The sequence below is a fragment of the Microcebus murinus genome, chromosome X (genome assembly GCF_040939455.1).
Source record: "Microcebus murinus isolate Inina chromosome X, M.murinus_Inina_mat1.0, whole genome shotgun sequence".
NCBI lineage: Eukaryota > Metazoa > Chordata > Mammalia > Primates > Cheirogaleidae > Microcebus > Microcebus murinus.
Genome location: NC_134136.1, coordinates 50,265,654 through 50,289,127, shown reverse-complemented (window position 1 = coordinate 50,289,127; position 23,474 = coordinate 50,265,654). Strand labels below are relative to the sequence as shown.

Genomic DNA, 23,474 nt, shown 5'->3' with positions numbered 1-23,474 from the left:
AATTTTAAATATTTGATGTTTTACATGCTAATTTGCCCTGAAATTTTGATTCCCCCCCAAAGGGGATTATAGCTAGACTTTATTTAACGTCAGTGTTTTTAGAGCTGCTTGTTTTCCTACTTTTAATGATTAGAAGGAGGTAAAGTTTTTAGCGTATGGGACTAAAGGAAAAGATGACCAGAAGGAAGAGGTGTTGACCTGATCACTAACTCTCCTGTCCCCTCAAAACCAAAAAATCTTCAGGAAAGGAGGCTGTGGTAATTAATAGTGAATGGGGGCTGGTCCGATGGTACTGGGTTATCAGAACATTAGTGTCACTAAAGTTGGTATTCAACCCCCCACTGCTAAATTTGACTGGCTTTAAAAAAAAATAGTGAATGGGGCTACTTTGTGCTTGACGGTTCTCACAGAACTGCCATTTTATGTATGTGTATATATATGTATTTTTTTGTTTGAATTCTGATGGACATTGAAGAGAAAAAAAAATTTGTGGAGAAATTTCTCTGACAGTAGGATATAGATAAAACTTAGTATTATATTTACTACTGTTCATTACTTGTTGTCACTATAGTCCTGAGGTTCAATTGAGTGTAATCTGAATATATATAGAAAAATCTGTGAAGTCTGCTGGTGGAAGCTGGTTTTAGTTTATATCTACTTGCTGGAGTTCTGTGCAGTAATTGAAAATAATTACGGAGACTTTAGTAGCATAAAAAAATGCTTTTAAAAATGTTTTTTTTTTTTCAGAATCAGAATACCATAAGATGTGCACAGTGAATTCAAATATGTAAAATCTGTAGACATATAGAAAAAGATTAGAAATGAATGCTCAAACTGTGGTTATATTACAGTATTTGGAGGGATGGTTAACTTTTTAAAAAAAATTAGTGTTGTATTTTTGTGAAAATAAAAGGAAACTGCTAGAAAAAAGCATTGGAATATATTTTTCTTTTATTTTTGATGTTTATAATTATTCTGAGAAGTAGGAAATACATAGATTTTTTTTTCTCCCAGAGAGTGTACCTTTCACATTCAACAGACTGTGTCCTTACACTGTTTCTTTTATGTTTAACAGATTTCCAGCAAGCTCTCTATGAATTGTCATACCATGTTATTAAAGGAAATCTAAAACATGAACAGGCATCTAATGTTCTTAATGACATTAGTGTAAGTATATATATATATATATATATATTTAAAACTTATTAATACATACCTCTTTTTGCCTTTGATACAGAGATCGTTTGAGTATATAATTTGCATTTTATTTTATTCATAATTATAGTAGTGGCTCTTTTAAGGTAATATTGGTAAGCTATTTTTACTAGACAGGAATAAAATTACTTTAATCTTTTTGTCAGTTGTGAGTAAAGCAGAAAATATTAGGTAAGCTGGGAGGGCACCCCCCCCAACCCAAACCTTGCACTATAATGAAATCAAGGTATCCTTCATTAGAAATGCTACTCGAAAAAGTAAATTGGCTAAAATGTTTTTCTTCCAGTATAGCATATTGAGCCATTTTTTTGTTTGTAATTATGTTTAGTAACTAAATATATTTTAAAAATTCAAGTTAAATTATTTTAAATTGTGGTTACCCAGCTCTAACATTCACTTGCTGCTAGTTTTCATCTGCTTGCTCTTTGCTTTTGAAAATATTAACTAGATTTTTTTTCAATGTTTAAGTGGTTATTCTGTTTCAGTTTTTCATTTATTGGAGAATTTAAATTAGATTCAGGCCAGATGGTGGTTTGGTGCTTGAATTGGAAGATGGGCTTTCAAATTGTAAACCAGTAGTTAAGCTTGAGGGTTTTTTTTTTTTTTTTTTTTAAAGCTTGAGGTTTTATGAGTAGTGTGCTATTCTGTTATTATCAGGCTGGTTTTTAAACTTGTATGTAAATAAAATTATCTGTTCAGAACAGCTTTTATAATAACTATTATTGCAGGGAAATCTGGAGCTTCTTGGTCTCAGTATGAATTTCCCTTGTTGTGTTGTGTTCCCTTTAAGCTTCCGTAGCCTTTTCTATTAGGGGAAGCAATCTTTATATGGTTTTTGTGCTTTCCCAGGGATAGTCTTAAGGAAATTCTAAGTTTAACTGTTGTGATTTTCCACCCCATATTGGGGTGTGTTTGAGCAGTAGGACTTCAGTGAATTTCCCTTTTATCCCTAAACTGTCTCCGGCTGATAACAGCAGCATTAGTTTATGTTGGAGTAGTCTATTTTTTAAACAGTTAATATTCCATCATTGAAGACTCTTATCTTGCTCTGTTTCTGGTCTTCAAGTAGCCTGAGTACTTACATTCAAGTAGACATAGCCAGAGTTCATAGCCCTTAAGAAACTTGAGACTAAAATCTGATCAACAGTTATTTAATTCTGTAAATTGGTCATTGGTATAGGTTTTAGTGTGTTTTATGGAATTTCATTCTAATTTTTTCCATTTATTGAAAATGAATAATCCAAATGAACTTTGTGTGTGTGTATTTGGTTCTTAGATTCTCCTTTCTTTGGAGTACTTAATTATATCTAATTATATCTTTATGTATACTTCTGCAGCTTGATTGTCTTTGCCATGGCTTTCTCATATACTATACCCTATCCATTATCTTAGCCATGGAAGTGTATCTTGTGTGTCTCCACACATTTGACAGTTTTTTCTTTAGAATTTCTTTTAGTCTGTGAAAATAGGCTACTCTTAGGGTTGCTATAGTGCCCCCAAACTGCTAATTGCAATAAATGAACTGTGATCCTTATTAATGGAAAAATGGCTTAAAAATTGAGCATGAGATTGGGAATTCAGGAGACAAATCTAGAATGATACTGAATTTTTAATTTAGAAATAGAGAAATTTGGGGTTATTTTCTGCAGAGGCTACAAACAAGAATGAAGAAAAAATAAAAATAGGTTTTGGTCTTTATAATTTTCATGTTTAGAGATTCTTGAGTTACAGAACAATAGCTTTTTTTTTCTTTCTTTCTTTTTTTTTTTTTTTTAAGAGACAAGCTCTTGCCCAGGCTGGAGTGCAGTGGCACAACCATAGCTCACTGTAACCTTGAACTCCTGGGCTCAAGCAGTCCTGCCTCAGGCTCCCAAAGTGCTGGGATTACAGGCATGAACCACTGTGCTTAGCCCAGAATAACATCTTTTAACTGATTTTTGTATTTTTAAGATTTCTGTTCTTCTGATACCACTATGATTTTTGCATACATCAAGTGTTGACTTAGACATGAGCACAAGATTTAAAGTTTTGGATGAAAAATGTACTATTGTTAACAGTCTTCTTTTAGGTAGGTGTGAGGTGCTCTAAATTCCACTGGTTTCTAACATGAAACTTCATTAGAAAAATGTTATTTGTTTGTCTTCTTTAGTATTTCCTAAGGTGCTTATTTAGGTTTCTGTTTTTTAATCAAGTTACTTCATGGTAGACATTTAAATGTTTTTTTCTTACTATTATCTCCTTTTTACTACAAAACTTGAAGAATGTTAATATTTGTTAACGTAATGATGTTTGAGTTTTGTTAGTTTTTAAGTTTCACTGAAGGGTGTTATTCTGAAACCATAATACTTGGTTGTGTGCTGTTCTGGTATTTACTGTAATTATATTTTTAAAATTAGGAATTTCGAGAGGATATGCCTTCCATTCTTGCAGACGTATTCTGCATATTAGGTAGGTATTAAGCCTTTATTTCACCTGTAACATAATGCTGTTTGGTAAATTGATGTACTGTTAAATAAAATATTTCATTTCAAACTCAGAATTTTATAAATGTTTCTGTGAATCTAGAAGCAAATTGTTTTTACTTTACAGAGAATTTTGTACTTTAAGTCAAATTTTGTCATTATAGCCACCATTTATAAACTAGCTTTAGAATGTAATTCAAATTGAGTTTTTGACAATGTATATTTATATAAATTTGAGCTAAATTAAATCATTTCAAATAAAAAAGCCAATTCAGACATTATTAGTCTGAATTATTGAGATTTTAGTAACTAAATAATTAATCTTATTCAATACAGGTTTTCAGTGAATGATGTCAGAATCTCAAATTTAGGACACTCAAGGTACTTTGCTGTTATACTCTTTTGAGTCTTAATTTTAGGAAGAGCAAGAAGAGCCAAAGTAATCAAAAGTACTTTTGAGGATAAAAACCCAGCTTTGGAAGTAGCAACTTCTCTATTTGTCCAGAATAAATAAGAATTCATACAAGATAAAAAAATAAATATTTTTTTGACTTAGAACAAAAGGTGTCTGGGCGTGGTAGCTCACACCTGTAATCCTAGCACTCTAGAAGGCCAAGGCTGGAGGATCACTTGAGGTCAGGAGTTTGAGACCAGCCTGAGCAAGAGCAAGAGCAAGACCCTGTCTCTACTAAAAGTAGAAAAAAAATTAGCCGGGTGTGGTGGTGCATGCCTATAGTCCCAGCTAGTCTGAAGGCTGAGCCAGGAGGATCCCTTGAGCCCAGGAGTTCCAGGTTGCTGTGAGCTAGGCTGTTGCCATGGCCCTCTAGCCTGGGGCAACAGAGTGAGACTCTGTCTCAAAAAAACAAAAACAAAATACAAAACAAAACAAAAGGTGGTGTCCTCCATGGGAAGCATGGATTTAAAAAATAATCTGTGTTACAAATTTATTTTTCTAATTTTAGATCTGGATTAAAGTAACTTTGAGCACAGTTTTCCCCATAAGTCTTGTGCTTTCTAGAATTTTATAACTTTGACTCTAACAGAAAACATTGCCAGACATTATCATATTCACTTTAAAATAAAACGTATCCTCTGAAGGTTTGTCAAACTGGAATGAATTATTTTAGCTCATTAATTTTTTTTTAAACAAGGAAAAAGGCATACAAATTTATTTAATGTGTATACATGGGAGCCTTCAAAATAAATACCAAAGCCCCAATGGGATACAGAAACTTATATAGCATTTTGAAGTCAAGAAAGAATGTGGACTGAGCATGGCCACAAACACGTTTTAGTGGCAAGACAGGTTATGGGAAAAGAAGATTGGCTAGGAAAGGTGGCTTTGTTAATGCAGCCGAAGCCTCATGGATAGCTCTCAGAGATGTCTCTTTTCTGACGTTTAAAGGTGTCAGCCTTTTAATCTTTCTTGTATGGGACAAGGGAAGGCCTGGTTGCATGAAGGGCATGCTAGCATGAGAGCACAGCGAATCTCAAAAAGAAAAATACAATGATTACGCAAATCCCATTCCTCCCTCCTTCAAGCCTCTTCCGCCGGATGCCTGGCGCATCTGTCTGACGTCAGGGACGCGCCGCGCAGTATATTCCGGAGCAACATCGTTGGCGGGTTCTAGCTCATTAATCTTAATTCCTAGAATTAGGTAAATTACTTAGATATCTTAATGAGAATCTAGAATTTGGTCTCAAAACATATAAATGCTGGTGCTTGATCCTTCAGGATGTTCCAGATTTCATAACAGTGGTAATGTTGGGAACGGGTCAAAATATATGTGGACTGTGAGTGATAAATGAAAAGAGTAGACCATTGATGAGATGACCATATGTCTCAGCTTTGTTTTCCTTGTCATAATTATTAATAGTCCCCTCTTTCACTCTCAAAACTGTGTTGGATTGAATGATAAAGTATATGTTCCTGCTGTCTATTGGATTGATTGGTTCATGGCAACCAGAAAATCCTTTTAAGCTTAATTTTTGAATTATCTTTAGGCACTAAAGATATTACATTATTTTACAAATAAATATAACCTGAAACAAGTTTCAATTTAAAAAATTATTTTTACTCTAAATTTGTAAGACTGAAAGATTGATTTGTAGGTAACAGTTTGTGGAAGCTGTTCCTTGATTGTGTCAGGAGTGTATTTTATGTCTCTCTTTGGATAATCATCAATTATCAGCTTTAACTAGTTCTAGTAATTTCTTTATTGGCTTATTAGGATATATTGTCCCTTTATATGAATTATTAATATGAATTATTGTTACAAGTCATTGCTTTTTACTAGTAACATGAATTCATGAAGATGATATTTGGTTGCTCTTGGGAAATTTCTTTTAGCCTATCCAGTCCATTTTTATAAGCAAGATTAGGATGGCAAACTTGGAAAGAGAATTTCCTTTACCTGCCTCCTCACATACACCCTTACCCTTGGCAGAAATAAAAATGATCCAAGGGTGACCCCAGATCAAGGTAGGGGAATAGGAGTAAGAAATGCCAGCTATCTCTAATAATAATTATGATGCTAATAATGTTAATAGTAATAATTGTAAGTGCTACTTTTGAAGCACCTTCTATGTTCTAAGCATTGTGTTAAGCATTTAATTTCATTTTAATCTTCACAGCAACTTCTGTAGGGTAGGTGTACAGATCAGAAAAATGAGGTTCAGAGAAGTGGTGATATTTCAAGGCCATAAGCCAGTAAGGCAGGATCTGAACCTGGATCCCTTTGGCTCCACAGCCTGTGATCTTTTTACTACATAATGTTGTCTTTGTAATATGTTAAGAGTTATAAGGGAAATCAGTGCTGTTGTTATGTTCCGGGTTAAGATAGTAACTTTATTTAATAGACTGATCATGTGAGGGTGTGCATGAAAGCTGTAGTAATCTGAAAGGGAGGAGTCTGATGTAACCTGATGTGCTGATGGCACCTCAGAGCTGGGGGTAGGTAGTTGGTGATATTGGGGACTAGAATCGAAAATGGCTGAGGGCTTTTTAGTAAAATCATAGGAAAATTAAAGAGAACTTATACAGCGTAGAGTAGTCAGGGATAGTAAATGAATTTATTAGAATGGTGTTATGAGTTTGAACAAAAAGAATAAAGAAAACAGGGAAAGCACAGTTGGGATAATAGAGTCCTGTGTTGATTGTTGAGACAGCTCAGTTAGGAAATTTATTGAAGTTCTTTTAAGCCTTTGCTAACATGGTTAGAACCCAAGAGAATGAATGGTGTTTTAATCAGGTCAGGTGACCAAGTGGGGAGCAGACTTCATTTGAAGAGGATGCATCTGCTACCAGGTGCCCAGATCTTAGGGACTTCGGGGCTATATCTTAGGGACTTTAGGACCCTGAAAGGTAGATAGATGTTGCTTAAAATAATGAGCCCAGTTTAGTCCCTACCCCCTAAGATTAGTATCCTTGAAGTTTTAGGCTGAGGAGGAACCAGAAAACCAGATAACAGGGTGACAGCTGTGAGTTCCTGAAAAGGACTGATGAGATACACACAGATTAACACATTGGTTTAGCACCAGGTTCCCCACAAAAGTGCATTTGGGTGCATGGGGCAGATTAACACATTGACTGCCACGATAGAAAAATATTTTTTTTTCCTTGGTGCCATGGTGTCTATTATGAAAATAGGATAAAAACTTCAAAAACAAAATGATCTGTTCTAATTTAATGAAAAATTTGTTATTTTTTATTGTTTTCTCTGTGTGAATTATATGCAACTTGAAAAATAGTTCACTCAGCTCCCAAGATGAGGAGATGTGTGAGGTACATATGCTTCATGAGGCCCTGGGCTCAAAACTAGTGTGAGTTAAATGCAACTCACATGGCAGTTAATGTGTTAAAAGTCTTAATGAGAAATTGAGATTGTACTGCAATTTGTATAAAATATACCCTAAAATTTCCTTAATACACTTGAGCTGTGTGCTTAGCTACAATGGCCAGGATATGGGGAAATGGTAACTCTCCAAGAAAGGAAAGTGGAGAAGGGCCAGGAAAATGTGGGTATGTTTGATGATAAGTTCCCCTGTCTTTTGATTCTCAGTGTTGATAGTAGAACATGTAGAGAACAATTTTTATTATTTCACTAAAACCGGTGCCTCTCTTTATAGCACTTTCTAAATTTATCAGTTGACTTTAAAAATAGGTTAATAGTATGTAATCAGTCAGTTAAAGTAATAATCCTGAGATCAACCTTGTTTGTAATCCTACCCATCCTAGCCGAAATTTCTGATGCTTGGCATTTAGTGCTAATTGTTTTATATCCTCCACACCCCAGATCAAAATTTTCTCAATAATTAACTGAAACTGAAGTCTCAGTTTTTAAATATTTCAGTAGGAAGAAAATGACTAGAATTACAATTCAAAATAGGATATTAAAAATATCTTTTAATATTGTGTTTTCACAGGGGTGGTGGCCAGGTAGCTTGGCTAGAACATGGTAGTTTGACCAAGGTGCCTAAGGTTAAGGGTTTGGTCTTTAGGAGTATTAGCATCTTTAGAGTTAGAAGAACTCTTTGTTGTCTCCTAGTCAACTTTCCACTTAAGGAAAGAATCCCTTTTTAAGCATCTTCAACAAGTTATCGTTTAAGCTTTGCTTGAATATTTCCTTTTTTGAGAACAATATTTTTTTGAAACTTTGTTGCTTCTGGTGCCACAGCCAGTAGCTTCTATGTAATTGACTTAGCATTTTATGGACATGTTTTAGGTCACAGGGTCATTCTCTAGTTTCAGGAGAAATTAAAGCTTTCCTTGTGCATATGAAGGATATCTCATGGATATCTCATGTTACCACAGCTCTAAATTTTTCCAAATTGAGTTTGAGGCATTTTAAAATTAGCTAGGTTTTTTTTTTTTTTTTTTTTTTTTTTTTTTGAGACAATCTCTCGCTCTGTCACCTGGGCTATAGTGCTGTGGCGTCAGCCTAGCTTACAGCAACCTCAAACTCTTGGGCTCAAGCGATCCTCCTGCCTCAGCCTCCCATGCCGGCTAATTTTTTTTATATATTTTTAGTTGTCCAGCTACAGCTAATTTCTTTCTATTTTTTAGTAGAGACGGGGTCTCACTCTTGCTCCGCTGGTCTCAAACTCCTGACCTCAAGTGAGGTCCTCCTCCAGCCTCGGCCTCCCAGAGTGCTAGGATTACAGACATGAGCCACTGTACCCGGCCAAAATTAGCTAGTTTTAAATAAAACAAGTATCTTATTTTAGTGCTAGAGTCTAAAATAATCAGACTTTCATCTTTTTTTCTTCATCATAGATATTGAGACAAATTGTTTAGAAGAAAAAAGCAAGAGAGACTATTTTACACAGTTGGTATTAGCATGTTTGGTAAGTTTTAAAAAATATTTTCTCTTTTTAAAATTTGTATTGAGCAGTTGCAATCACAGTTAAATTAATGGAAGAGGATATTGACATTTGGTTGACTGTTCATTATCAGGTGAGATTTGGGTTTTGAAATGGAACGTTTTCTGAAATTAAACATCTATTTCTATGAAATAAGCATGTTATCTATCATCACTTAAATTATCTATACATATGAAACCTTTGGTGATATTTTTGACCTAATAATTTCCTGAGAAAAAGGTAAAACATCTATAAAGTAAGTAGAAATGTTTGTAGACAGGTTTTATTTATTTATTTTTTTAAATTATAAATATAAACATTTTACTTTTTTTCCTTTGTTTTTTCTTTTAGCACATTCTTTCCTGTTGTATGTAGACAGGTTTTAAACTAAACATTTTTTCATGAATTCTTTATTAGGCAAAGGAGAACAAGAATGGAGGTAGTTCAAAAATACTAAATTCTAGAACCTATCATAATCATTGCCTAGTAAACCATTATGTTCATAAATTTAGAACCAAGGAAAAATTCCATTACTCAAACCTGGAAGAAGATCCTAGTCTTTGCTGTACCAGAATTTGACTTATAGTAGAAACTAAAGAAGGCTAAAGTGCTATATTAAGTGAAAATTCAGTTAAGATAGACCCAGTTTTAATGAGAATTTCATCTGTACTTCTTGTCATTTGTAGGCTGTATACCGTATGCCTGTAATATTTTAGTGAATTTTTTGAAGAAACTGTTGAGTATATATTCCAATATTTAGAGTCATTTTTGTTAAAGTTCTAAGCCTTTTTATAAATTGTAAGTTGATATATATTGAATGCGATTTTTGTATTATTTGGAAAAAATTGTGGCTGCATAGTTGAACTGTTATAAGTGACCTTTAATATTTTTTAATACAGTATTTAGTTTCAGACACAGTTCTAAAGGAACGCCTGGATCCAGAAACACTGGAATCATTAGGGCTTATTAAACAATCACAACAATTCAATCAAAAGTCAGTGAAAATCAAGACAAAACTCTTGTAAGTACATGTATCTTAATGTTGCAGATCAAGTAGTTGAGTATGTTTTTTTAGTTCTTATTTTGAATACTAGCAGTTTTTAAAGGCACGTTGAAGATTTTGTTTGTGCTGTTAGTGTGTCTTGTGTTTTTTGCCTTCTAAAAGTAGCCTAAGATTGAGTCATCAGTGAGTTTTACCTGTGTAAAACCAATGTTAATTTTGGCCATATTCAAAGTTAAAATAATATGTAATGTTTTTATTGTTAGCAATAAAGTAATTTATGACTATAGCTATACTCAGGACATATTCTTAGTGATGAAAATCATGATATATTATTGTTCCTTTTCTTGTGTTACCGATTTTCCATATGTAATTAACATTGGGGTTCTCATATGAACCACTGTTATTTTCTCCCTGAAAAGATACACAAAGAGATAAACTTTCAACAGCTATTCTTATGATTGTTGTAAATTAGAGATAAGACAATTCAGTGACAAGAATATAGTACTCTGTGAAAGTTTAGTTGAAATTAATTTCATCCCCTTAATGATATTTATCTGATTTCAGTTATAAGCAGCAAAAATTCAATTTATTAAGAGAAGAGAATGAAGGCTATGCCAAGCTGATTGCTGAATTGGGTCAAGATTTATCTGGCAATATTACTAGTGATTTAATCTTAGAAAATATCAAATCTTTAATAGGTAAGCTATATCTGTATACTCTATGTTATTAAGATAAGTTTTTTTAACTGTTGTAGAATATAGACAAAATGAGTATGTGCCATGATTTTTTTCAGTTAAGAAATGAGAGAAGTGACTAGTTTGTACTTTTAGTATTTTACCAGTAATTATAAAATTTAGCATGTTTATGATAAATCTTTCTGTTACATTATGTTATTGTTATAGTAGGTCCTGCTTTCGTATTTCTATATTTAATTTTTACATGTTTAATTTTAAATATTAATCATTTTATAGAAGGCAGAAAATAAGCAAATGTGAAAACTTTAAATCTTCAGTGAACTTTTGAAACATGAAGATGTATAATTCTTTTGAACTTGATTTTAAAATACTAGAAGGGACTTTGATACACATTTTATCTTTACAATAGCCTCTTAAAGTAAATGCAGCAGATGATGCAAAAGTGTTACAGATAAGGAAAGTGTTTCTCACTACCTTTTAAATAGAATTTCTGTAGCATTCTTTTTTCCTTTTTCTTTTTCTTTGCATTGAACATTTGGAGAAAGTGGTTGACTTCTATAGAAAAGAGGAATGAGTGCTAGAAAAATAGGATAATTCTGATTTCCCAAGGGTAGAAAGAATGTTTGCTATTATTTGTTGGGTGTTATGCTATCTCAGGAAGATTTTGCAACACCTAGATGGCTTAGGTTTTGAGATCTGCCAGAGAAGTCATATTTCCTGCCTCACTGGTTATATCTTAGGGGATGCTTATCCTCAGCTTCTCTGTTCTGTTTTTGGAGTTTATATATTACTAAGAAAGAGAGAGGAGGTATCCCAATCCTTATCCCCTTCCTCTAATGATTTGTGTAGGAACCCAAATAAAACTATATTTATTACAGTCATCTTTGTTCTTACCAACAAGCAAAGGTAGCTTTTAGTTTATATATACCCTTTTCTTTGAAGTTAGTCTAGTTTTGATGGCTGATCTATTTTCTTTGCTACACCTTCCTGTTGTCAATTTAACATCAAGACAGGTGGTCCCCTAGGGCCATGGGACTCTTATCTGTGTGGCAGTGACCCACTTTAAAAAACCCTCCGGTAGGGATTCCTTTCTCTTCTTTCCAGAGTAGGCTCTATATTTTTCCTGAAGTGTTTTTTGATCTAGTTTGAGAGGCTTTCAGTACTGCTTTGTTATAAGTTTGTCTTTTCTTGTGTCCTGTCATGTACTTACTTAAGATAGTATTCTCCACATAAAAATTCTCTGCTACGTAAGCTCCTCAATTGCTTTTTTTCTTTATCTCCTTTTTTGTTGACATCTCTGTTTCTTCTGTTTTTTTGTCCTGATAAGTTTATGCTTTTTCATTCTTTTTTATTTTGGGAGCATTTTAGAGAGAGGTTTTGTTGAAGGCTTGCTTTTATCTAACTGGAAAATGTACACTATTTTTCTTTAACTTTGCTCTCATAGAGAATAGGTTATATTACTATTTAGGAAGAACAACGTGACAGAACTGCAAGCTCATGGCACACATTCCATGAGTATAAACAACTTTATTTCTTGGACTAAACCTCTATTTTAATCCATCAAGTATACAATGAAGGCATGCTAGGCCAGAAGCATTCAAATATCACCTTGTCAGTGAAGCTTTCCCTGGCACCCCTGTCAATACTCCCTATTGTTCCCTGGTTATTTTTCTTTTTAGCAATTATCATTATATCATATGCTATATATTCCTTACCCTCCATGTAAGCTCCATGAGGACAGGGGTTTTTGTCTGTTTAGTACCTTATCTTCTATTTATTTATTTATTTATTTATTTATTTTTTTTGAGACAGAGTCTCACTTTGTTGCCCAGGCTAGAGTGAGTGCCCTGGCGTTGGCCTGGCTCACAGCAACCTCAATCTCCAGGGCTCAGCGATCCTACTGCCTCAGCCTCCCGAGTAGCTGGGACTACAGGCATGCACCACCATGCCCGGCTAATTTTTTGTATATATATATTTTTTTAGTTGGTCAATTAATTTACTTCTATTTTTGGTAGAGACGGGGTCTCGCTCAGGCTGGTTTCGAACTCCTGACCTTGAGCAATCCGCCCGCCTCGGCCTCCCAAAGTGCTAGGATTATAGGTGTGAGCCACCACGCCCGGCTCTTTTTATTTATTTTTTATTTCTGTTTTGAGACGGAGTCTCACTTTGTTGCCTAGGCTAGAGTGACGTGGCGTCAGCCTAGCTCACAGCAACCTCAAACTCCTGAGCTCAAGCAATCCTTTTGCTTCAGCCTCCAGAGTAGCTGGGACTACAGGCATGTGCCACCATGCCCAGCTAAATTTTTATATATATTTTTAGTTGGCCAATTAATTTCTTTCTATTTTTAGTAGAGACAGGGTCTTGCTCAGGCTGGTTTCGAATTCCTGACCTTGAGCGATCCTCCTTCCTCGGCCTCCCAGAGTGCTAGGATTATAGACGTGAGCCACCATGTCTGGCCAGTACCTTATCTTTAATGCCTGGTATGTGGGTGCTAAATAAACACTGGGTGAAAAATGAGTGAATTTTTTCCCCCTTTCTTTTATAGTTTATAGTGATTCTTAGCTGCTTTTCCCTGACAATGGAGAATTTTAGAAAGTTCATCTCTCTGGGTTAGTGTTTGATTTTCTCTGGCTAGATGACTCCCCCTCCCCCCGAGTTGTCTGAGAAAAGAACTTTTCATTGATGTGAAAATTGAGGTTAAGACTTCAATAAGTATTCCTTCAATGTTAGCATTTATTGGATTCCCTTTTAGTGTAAACTCTATCTAGGCCTTGTCTCATCTGGCCAGAAAAACTCTCTGAGGCAGCATCCTGTTTTTCATGATCTCTTTAGATGAGCGTATCTGTGTTAATTCCTATAGTTTTCTGTTTAGGAACAATGTAGACAGATGATACCTCATATAAAAATATCTCAGGCCTGATGTCCTAACCAGCCATTATCAGAAACTGATACCTCATTTGGTAGGTATGCATTTTAGGTACACTTAGGTTCAGGGTACTTGGACTGATCAGGAGAAATCCTTATCATCCTTTAGTTAAAAGGTAGTTATTTGCTCCCTAAAAGATTCTGGTGGTCAAAATGCTTATATCCTGTTGGATAGCCTGGGCCTATTTAGTGCATGAGCAAGCAAGGAAGCAGAACCATTGTGAATCTGCATGGTGGTGTGTTCTCAACTCTGACACTAAATTTGAACAACTTATTAAATAGGAATTAATAATGATTAATACACTCTTGAGGTGCCAGGTCATAGACCCATAAAAGTGGTCCTTGCTTCGAGATGGTGAAAAGTATCTTTTAGAGGAACTCCTGACCTTGAGCAATCAGAGGTGGACTCCCTTGATTGCTGAGCTAAACTGTAAGCATTCTACAATTCTGTATGCCCTTTGAAAAATCAAAACATCATGCAGTACACCTATATATATAATTTTTAAAAAAGTGATCGCTTAGGTGTTCTTTCTTTTCCTTCTAAATCAGTGGTCAGCAAATGCTTTCTGTAAAGGGTGAGATAGTAAATATTTTTTGGCTTTGTGGGCCATATGGTTTCTGCTGCAGCTACTCAGCTCTGCCACTGTAGTGTGAAAGCAGTCATAGATAGTACATAAATAAATGTGTAACTGTGTTCCAGTAAAACTTTATTTACAAAAACAGACAGCTAGATGGATTTAACCCACAGGCCACAGTTTGCCGACCCTTGCTCTAAATCAAAAGTTCTGGTGAAAAACTAATCATGGAGTCAGTTTACTTGAGCCTGGTTTTAGAGAATGAAAATGATTCTTCTGGTTTTGAGTTTTAGTGGTGCAGTATCTTTTTGGCGTAGGCTCTAACCTCCTTACCGTCTCTCTGAGAATCAGAGCTCTTTTCATCAAACCTCAGGACCTTCATTTGTTGCCTGGTGTCCAAGATTATACATTTGGCTGGGGGGAGGGGAGGGTAATTAGGGAAGGTCTTTGCTCCTTCAATCTCACAAGTCCTCTTGGTTGCTTGTCAAATGACCGGAGAAACATTAAAGACAAAATGAATCCCTATGCCAAATGATTTTTATTTTTGGACAGATTATAGGAAATGTAACCCCTTTAGCTATAATATTTTAAGTATACTTAGTATTTTATCTCTGGATCAATCTAAATATAAGGTCCATTTAGCTTAGATGCATCTCGTTGTGTCAGCTTTCTCCTATCTTGTTGAAAAGGAAGCCAGTTGGCTGTGTCTTTTACCCAAATTTTTGCTGTATTGAAGTTTCTTGACTATGCATTAGAAGTTTTTTTCCTCTACTTTGAGAAAGAAGATAGCAATTTGGATGCTCAAGCATAAGTTTTTTTCCAATCATACTTTTATTTTGTTAGGTGCATTTTTCTACATCTTGGCTTCTTGCCTGAAGATGTGCAGTTTTTTACAAATAGTATTTTTTTTTTTTGAAACAGGGTCTGTTGTCCAGGCTGAATGTAGTGGTGCTATCATAGCTCACTGTAACCTTGAATTCCTGGGCTCAAGTGATCATTCCACCTCAGCCTCCTGAGTGGCTAAGTTTTAAAATTTTTTTATAGAAATGGGGTCTCACTATGTTTCCCAGGCTGGTCTTGAACTCCGGGACTCAGGTGATCCTCCTGCGTCAGCATCCCAAAGTGCTGGGATTATAGGTGTGAGCCACCATGCCTGGCCTGCACATACGATTTCTTAGAGATAGTCTAGCACAGATTTTTATTAGCCTGCTTTTGAAGGAATTATTTCTAGATGCCAGATCATTTTCTTTTGTTAAAAACATAGTTTTTCTTTTTTTCCTTAAGGTCCATTCTGTCAGGAACATCATGATTGAGGCTATAATTTTGTTTTCTTGTCTGAAATGTATAGGCTGCACATCTCTCCCAGTCATGTTTACAATATTATCCTGGTCTTTTATTTTCCTGATAAGGATCTCAATTCGACCTTATTTCTACACTAGCCAATGTCACTGTAATCATTTCTTGCCTCTAGTTGCAATCACTGTAACATATATTGGCCATCTTGTCCATCTTTGGACAAACTCCAGTTGCTTTTTAGTGCATTTCTTCAGAGATGTATCATTCAAAAGGTATGAACTTTCCTCAAGATTAGGGGAAACATTTTTATTAATCTTTGTATCACAAGCACCTGGCACATAGTGGGTAGTTATTTAATATTTATTTAAATGAAGGAATGAATCTGTGGCCATTATAGGGCTGCAGTTTCTTTATTTTTCCACTCATTTGCTTCTAATATGGTTCCCTGTTTGTTCCTCGAAAGACATTGTGTGTGTGTGCGCATGTATGTTCCTTAATGTAGCTGGTGGTAGAGGTAGGGAGCTAGGCTTATGATCTCTGTCAAGATCATATGACTGTCACTGCTTGGGCTGAACAGAAGCTTTTCTAAGATGCCTTGAACACAAGAGTACTTATGTTCTACCACAGCTGCCATTAGGAACAAAAAAACCTTGGACATTCAAGTTTACTGATTATTACCAGAGTCTCACTGTATATGAAATACCTTAACTGCTATTTAAAACTCTAAGGTTTTAATAATTTTCTAAACCTTTAGTTTAGTTACTTTTTCATCTTATGGATGGAATTGATTGGACTAACTTATGGCACCTAGATATTTGATAGAAAACTCATAAGCCACTTTTTCTTTTGTGAAAGATGCAAAGGTTGGTATCCGTTATAAATAAATGTGCATACCTCAGATTACTGCCTTAAATTGCACCTAGAAAGAAATGGATAGTTGACAGTACAGATCACTAATAGAATAGCCTTGATGGAGTAATACTGTTAAATAAAACACAATGTCAGTGGTTCATATTTCAGCACATTGAAAATATAAACTTCAAAGTAATGTGAATGAAGCACTTAAAAGATTTCCATCTAACATGTTGCCTTTCTAGTCCTTATTCACAAGTTTTGCATATTTAGCCTAATGGGTAATTATAAGCCAGCCAGTTTTTCAAAATTATAATTTTTCAAATATCAGTGATTTTTTAAATCTTTTATGACAGAATTGAGTGTTATTCATTTTTATTTAGTGGTTTAATTTTTATATTTAGTAAATGTAGGAGAAGTTATATAATTGGAGACTTTGCTAGATCTTGTGTAATCTGTTGTCACTGTTATAGCAGTTTAGGGGCATTTTTCCAGCTTTATTTAGGCTTAATTGACCTATAATAAACTGCACATATTTAAAGTGTATAATTTGAGTTTTAACAGATGTATATATCTGTGAAAACATTAGCACAAGCAAGATAATGCGCATTCCTATTACTCCCCCTCAAGTTTCTTCTCGCTCCTTTGTATTTATCATTTCTCACTGGCCCTTTCACTCTCTCTGGGCAACCACTGATCTGCTTTCTATCACTATAGATTAGTTTACTTTTTAAAGAATTTATTTAAAAATGGAATCATGTAGTGTGAACTGTTTTTTTTGTCCGGCTTATTTAATTCAGTCTAATTATTTTGTGATTCTTCCATATCAGTGCCTGTATCAATAGGTCTTCCTTTTTTATTGCTGAGTAATATTCCACTGCATATGTTATAGTTATCCTATGCTATAATTTTCTTATCCATTTACATGTTGATGGACATTTGGGGAGTGTTTCTTAGTGCAAATAAAGCTGCTATAAACATTTGTGTACAAGTTTTTGTATTAACAGAGACATATATTTCTCTTGGGTAAATACGTAGGAATAGAATGGCTGGGTCATATGGTAGGTATAAATTTAACTTTTTTACAAAGTGGTTGTACCATTTTACATTCCCACCAGCAGCATTTAAAGATTTTAATTGCTATTTTGGAGTCATTTTTACATTGATAGGCCATACTTTTTGGAGCTATAGCGGGAGGCAAAATATTTAGAAGTTTTCTTCCCAGGACTTTAGGAAAACATCTTTTTGGAGAATTTATGAAAATTTGGAGCTCTTTTAAGTAAGACATGATCACTGCTCTCGTCCTTCTTTTCCTTAGTGTGAGAAATGGAAGAAAATGTGTGCTTAAATTTGGATTTCATAAAAAGAGGGAAAAATACTTGTTATTTGGAAGATTTGGTTTTCTAAGTGATTGCTAAGGTACTATGAAACAGACATTAGTTTTAGAGCTAATATGTTAATAAGTGTGGAGTTACTGGAAGTAACAGGAGATCTTCTCTTATAGAAAGGTTGTGTCAGGAATAAGGAATAGGCTATGTAAGAATTTTCTTGGAAAAATCCCCTAAATCATCTATAAGGTACAAGTGTTTAGACATAACTTAGTAAGTTCAACACAGTTCTTCTTTCCTGTAATATTAGAAGAAATTGGTGTTTATTTGCTGGTCCAGTGAAGTGGTTAGCTTGTATTTAGGGGCTGTGTCTAATGAAAAATTCATAATTTAAACAAACTATCAGAATCCCATTCAGCTTGATGAAAGACATGTGGGAACTGACATAAACTGAGAGAACAGCAGATTGATATCTCATGTTCATTCTGGATCATTTTTTTAAAAAAAAATTTTCAAGACTAGTCTTGTGCTGTAGTGAGGTGGGGGGAAGAGTAGAATTAGGAGTTTGATATATAACTGACTGTGAACAATCAATTGAGGTAACTCATTACCTTTGAACCAGCCCATCAGCGTATGTTTTATTGAGAGGAATGGTGTATAGAATCGCCTATATCATTTAAATTCTCATTCTCTCTCTCTCTCTCTCTCTCTCTCTCTCTCTCTCTCTCTCTCTCTCTCTCTCTCTCTCTCTCTCTCTCTCTCTCTCTCTCTCTCTCTCTCTCCCCCCCCTCCATGCCTCCCTCCCTCTCTCTCCCCCCTCTCTCTCCCTCTCTCCTCTCTCCTCTCTCTGCTGTGTGCAAATGGTTGAATTCTCATAACCTAGGCTAGGCATGATGGCTCACTCCTATAATCCCAGCACTTTGGGGAGGCCAAAGGGGAGATTTGCTTGAGGCAAGGAATTTGAGACCAACCTAGGTAACATAGTGAGATCCTATCCTTACAAAAAATTTAAAAAACAATTATCTAGGCATGGTGGTGTACACCTGTAGTCCTACCTGTTCAGGAGGCTGAGGTGGAATGCTTGAGGCCAGGAGTTCAAGGTTGTAGTGAGCTATGATCACGTTACTGCATTCCAGCCTGGGTGACAGAACAAGACCCTGCCTCTAAAAGAAAAAGAATTCTCATAACTTAAATGTACATATGATGTAACTGCACTATAATCATAGTAATAGCTGAAGCTGAATGCATATGGTGTTAATAATATATTAAGAGTAGGGTGACTGATAGGGATATTTATTAAATTCATGTCCACCAACGCTTTTTAGTTCAGCCTGGGAGATTAGCAAGGATAAGTAGCCATGAACACCAATTCAGTGCTTCTTTCCTTTCTTTTTTCTGTTCTACTTAGGCTGTTTGTTTTCTTCCTTCTGTCTTTACTTCTGTCATCTCCACTTCCTTGTTATGTCCCCATAACAAGGGGGACAAGGGGGACTTTTTTAATATTCTTTGATCTCATAGTAGTATGTCTCTTTTCCCTTTGGAATGCTGCTAAAAGCATAGATATAAATCAGTGGTATAATTACATTTTGTAGCTTTGTTGTATATATAAGATAAATTAAAAATTGATTCTGAAAATGATGTTCTGCTTTCATGAACCCGAACTTTTAACTGTTTATCAACATTCCAAATACTTCTGCCTGAAACATTTAAAGAAACCTCTTTAGTTGCTTAACTTGTAAAATGCATTGTTTGAGTTTCATATTTTGCTAAGAATATATAATGTCGATCTCTTTCAGTAGTATGCATAATCAAGAACTAATGAGACAGTGTGGAATAGAAGAACATTTACTTGACTAAGGTCTCAGGTCCTGGGTTCCAGCCCTAGATCTGTCATAAACCTACTCTGTGATCCTGGGCAAATCACATTTTCATCTCTAAAATGTGTAGAGTGGACTTTCTGGTCTCGAAAGTTATAAATATTTCCCTCTGGGGAAGAGGGAAGAAAACTTGTAAAAGTTGTTTTTAAAAACATTTTTATCTTGATATATAAGTTATGCCTGAAAGTTAATGGCTTTACTAGAAATGATGTATAATCACTTTTGAATTTGTGTATGTCTCATCTGTTGCAGGATGCTTTAATCTGGATCCCAATAGAGTTTTGGATGTCATTTTAGAAGTGTTTGAATGCAGGCCAGAACACGATGACTTCTTTATATCTTTATTAGAATCTTACATGAGTATGTGTGAACCGCAAACACTGTGTCATATTCTTGGGTTCAAATTCAAGTTTTACCAGGTAAAAAAATGTGTATATATGTATATATAGAGGTTAATTTATTAATTTTGTATATATAATTTAATTTGAGTTTTATTTATAAATGATTGGTTTTAGCTCAGACATTCTAGCAGAGGAGATGGATGAATGGATAGGTAACAATGCAATGTCATATATATTATTAATATATTAGTAGTACAAATGACATGTGAAAGCCTGGAGGACAGGATGATTGATTTTTGCCTTGGGAGAGGTAGAGTCAGGGAAGATTTTATAGATGTAACCTTCTTCTTCTTCTTCTTTTTTTTTGAGACAATGTCTTGCTTTGTTGCCCAGCCTAGAGTGAGTGCCGTGGCATCAGCCTAGCTCACAGCAACCTCAAACTCCTGGGCTCAAGCAATCCTACTGCCTCAGCCTCCTGAGTAGCTGGGACTACAGGCATGCGCCACCATGCCCGCCTAATTTTTTTTTGTGTATATATATATATATATATATATATATATATATATATATATATATGTGTGTGTGTGTGTGTGTGTGTGTGTCCAAATTAATTGGACAACTATATATATATATATATATATATATAGTTGTCCAATTAATTTCTTTCTGTTTATAGTAGAGACGGGGTCTCGCTCTTGCTCAGGCTGGTTTTGAACTCCTGACCTCAAGCAATCCACCGGCCTCGGCCTCCCAGAGTGCTAGGATTACAGGTGTGAGCCACCGCGCCCGGCTAGATGTAACCTTCTTTTAACCGGGTTCTTGAAGGATGAGTAGGAGTTCATTCAAGTTTTCTATGCAAGAGTGACCAACAGTGTGAGAGTGAAGATGTGGCAGTGTGAATCTACATAACAGATTGGAGGAATGGTCCATAGTCTGGTGTGGCTGGATTGTAAGGTGGAAAAAGAAGGGACAGGAAATAGAGTTGGAAAAGTACGTGTACTGTAGATTGTCATCGGCCTTAAATACAGTGTTAAGAGTTAGAATTTTATTTTATAGATAATGGCTATGGGAAATTTTTATGGGTGTGAATATATATTTGAGGCACAACTTATATCATTATTTGCTTAAACCACTACGATAGCTGTCAAACTAATCTATGCCTCTGATTATTTCTTTCAATTCATCTTTTGTGTTATTGCTACTGTTGACTTCTTTTTTTTATTATAAAATATAAAAATTTTATTTACAAAATTTTTACTTATTACTATCTTTTCTGTCAAGAGGACATTTACCTTGCCTGGATATTGTTGATTTCTAAAAAGAGTTCTAACTGAGGCACTTCACTGCTCACAAGCTTTTGCTTGTAGGATGAAATTCAAACTTCTAAATGTGACAGAAAAGGTTCTTCACAATCTGGCACTGTTCTTTCTCTCCAGCCTTATCTTTAGTCATTTTTCACTTACATCTGTGATTCTGTTCATATCAAATGACTAGCCATTTCCTGAACATAGGTATAGACATTGCTATGAAACTTTGTTCATGTAGTTCCTTATAATTGAAAAGCTATTCTTACCCAACTCTCTCACTTTTCTTCATCTTGTGAACTCCTTTTTATTCTTTAAGATCAAATGCCACTTACTCTGTAAAGTCTTAGCTGATACTTTACCCATGCAGAATTAGTCCCATCTTAATCTGTATTCTCCAGAAACTTCTCACATTCAGTAAGTTTTGTTAGAATAAACTGTGTCTATCTCCTTTGCCAGACTATGAGCCATATACGACAAGTTCTGTGCTTTACTAATTTCTGTGGATTAGTTTATTGCTTAGTCTATAGAAAATACTAATTTTAAATGAGTGATCTATGTTTTGGGAAGATCATTCTCTTGATAGCATGGGGGATTTTAATGTAATAAGGCCTCCACTGTCCTTTTGGTATAGCTTTTCTAATTTATCTACTTGCCTGGGATAATCTAGTCACAAAAGTCTCATTCATTGAGTGCTTATGGTATGCTGTTGCTTTGCTAGGTACTGAGTTCTGGTGAAAAGGAGTGTCTATTCCTATACTCTTGGGGCTTGAGTTTAGGATAAGAGGATTCCTTTTAGGATTCTCAAATGATATACCACCTACTGCTTCTGCTTATCTTTTATTTTCTATTCTCTGGATGCTCCAGAACTACAGTCCCCAACCCCTGGGCTGCAGACCGGTACTGGTCCATGGCCTGTTAGGAATCAGGCAACACAGCAGGAGGTGATCAGCGGGCAAGCAAGGGAAGCTTCATCTGTATTTACAGCCACTCCCCATTGCTCACCATTCCCCCCACCCCAGTCCATGGAAAAATGGTTTTCCATGAAACTGGTTCCTGGTGCCAAAAAGGTTGGGGATCACTGCCCTGGAAGACGGAAGAGAAAGCATATCAGAGTTTAAAAGCATATAGCTTTTTGAGACCAAATGAGTTTTTGGGCAAGAACATCTGTGTTCAAAAATTAGCAATGGCAGCTGTCCTTTTCCTATCAATAGCCAGAGAGTCCACTCTTAGTATAGGGAAAGAGAGGTTCAAATATTCCATCAGATTTTAAGAGGCAACATGCTTGCTTTGGGTTTGGGAACATAAAGCCAACTGCTGAAGTGACAGGGTAGCTGAAATTTAATTTGGGCATAATTAAGATACAGACTAGGGTCTGCATGGTGGCTCATGCCTGTAATTCCAGCACTTTGGGAGGTTGATGCAAGAAGATAGCTCAAGGCCAGTAGTTCAAGACCAGCCTGTGCAACAAAGCAAGACTCCTGTCTCTTAAAAAAAAAAAGAAAGAGAAAAGAAAAAAAAAATTAGCTAGGCATAGTGGCATGTGCCTGTACTCTTAGCTACTTAGGAGACTGAGGCCAGAGGATCGCCCCAGGAGTTGGAGGTTACAGTGAGCTTGATTGTACAACTGCACTCTAGCCTGGGTGACAGAGTAAGACTCTGTTTCAAAAACAAAGAAAACAACCAAGATATAGATTAGGGCTCTGGAGATTATATGTTTCAGAGCATGTGACAGTGAATAAATGATAACCTATTACATGATATCAAGTTTTACTTGAATGTGAATTTTAGAATTAAAAATCTTTTTTATATGAAAACATTTTTGAGTTGAATTAAAATATACTTGGGGAAGTTGAGAATATTTGAATAGGTTTTTTTTTTTTTGGTAGATAATGGGCATTTTTCATTCCCATCTAAGAAATACTTGATTTCAAAATAACCTGTTCTTGGAAGGAGTAACCCTCTTGATCTGTATAATGCCGTTTCCTTGTTTCTATTGCTAGAGCTGTCTTGTCATTGTGGGAATCAGCAGTCTTAAGAGCCACTGAGGGTAGGGAAAGAAACATCAGAGATTTTTGATGATTTGTGGTCTAGGAGGTAAAGTAAGGACAGCTATGAAAATCAGGAACTGCTTAGGAGGCAATGTGACCTTGAGAGTTGGCTCCCAGGCATGTATGGTTGTGATATGTTTCATATGGTGTCATATCTGATATCTGTCTTTATTTTTTTTTTATTTTTTT

At 35.3% G+C, this 23,474-nt stretch overlaps 1 protein-coding gene across 6 annotated transcripts in view; it reads left to right on the top strand.

Annotated features, from left to right (window-relative positions):
• THOC2 (THO complex subunit 2) overlaps positions 1 to 23,474 on the top strand; it is a 122,611-nt gene that overhangs the window by 24,641 nt on the left and 74,496 nt on the right. For all 6 annotated transcript variants that reach the window (XR_001149201.3, XM_012745650.3, XM_012745648.3 and 3 more), the window contains 6 exons: positions 1,076 to 1,167; positions 3,612 to 3,663; positions 8,953 to 9,023; positions 9,938 to 10,059; positions 10,606 to 10,739; positions 19,842 to 20,008. Coding sequence is in view for 5 of the 6 variants with exons in the window: in XM_012745650.3 (XP_012601104.1) it covers positions 1,076 to 1,167; positions 3,612 to 3,663; positions 8,953 to 9,023; positions 9,938 to 10,059; positions 10,606 to 10,739; positions 19,842 to 20,008 (638 nt within the window). In the remaining variant the exon portion in view is untranslated. The remainder of the gene's footprint in view (positions 1 to 1,075; positions 1,168 to 3,611; positions 3,664 to 8,952; positions 9,024 to 9,937; positions 10,060 to 10,605; positions 10,740 to 19,841; positions 20,009 to 23,474) is intronic.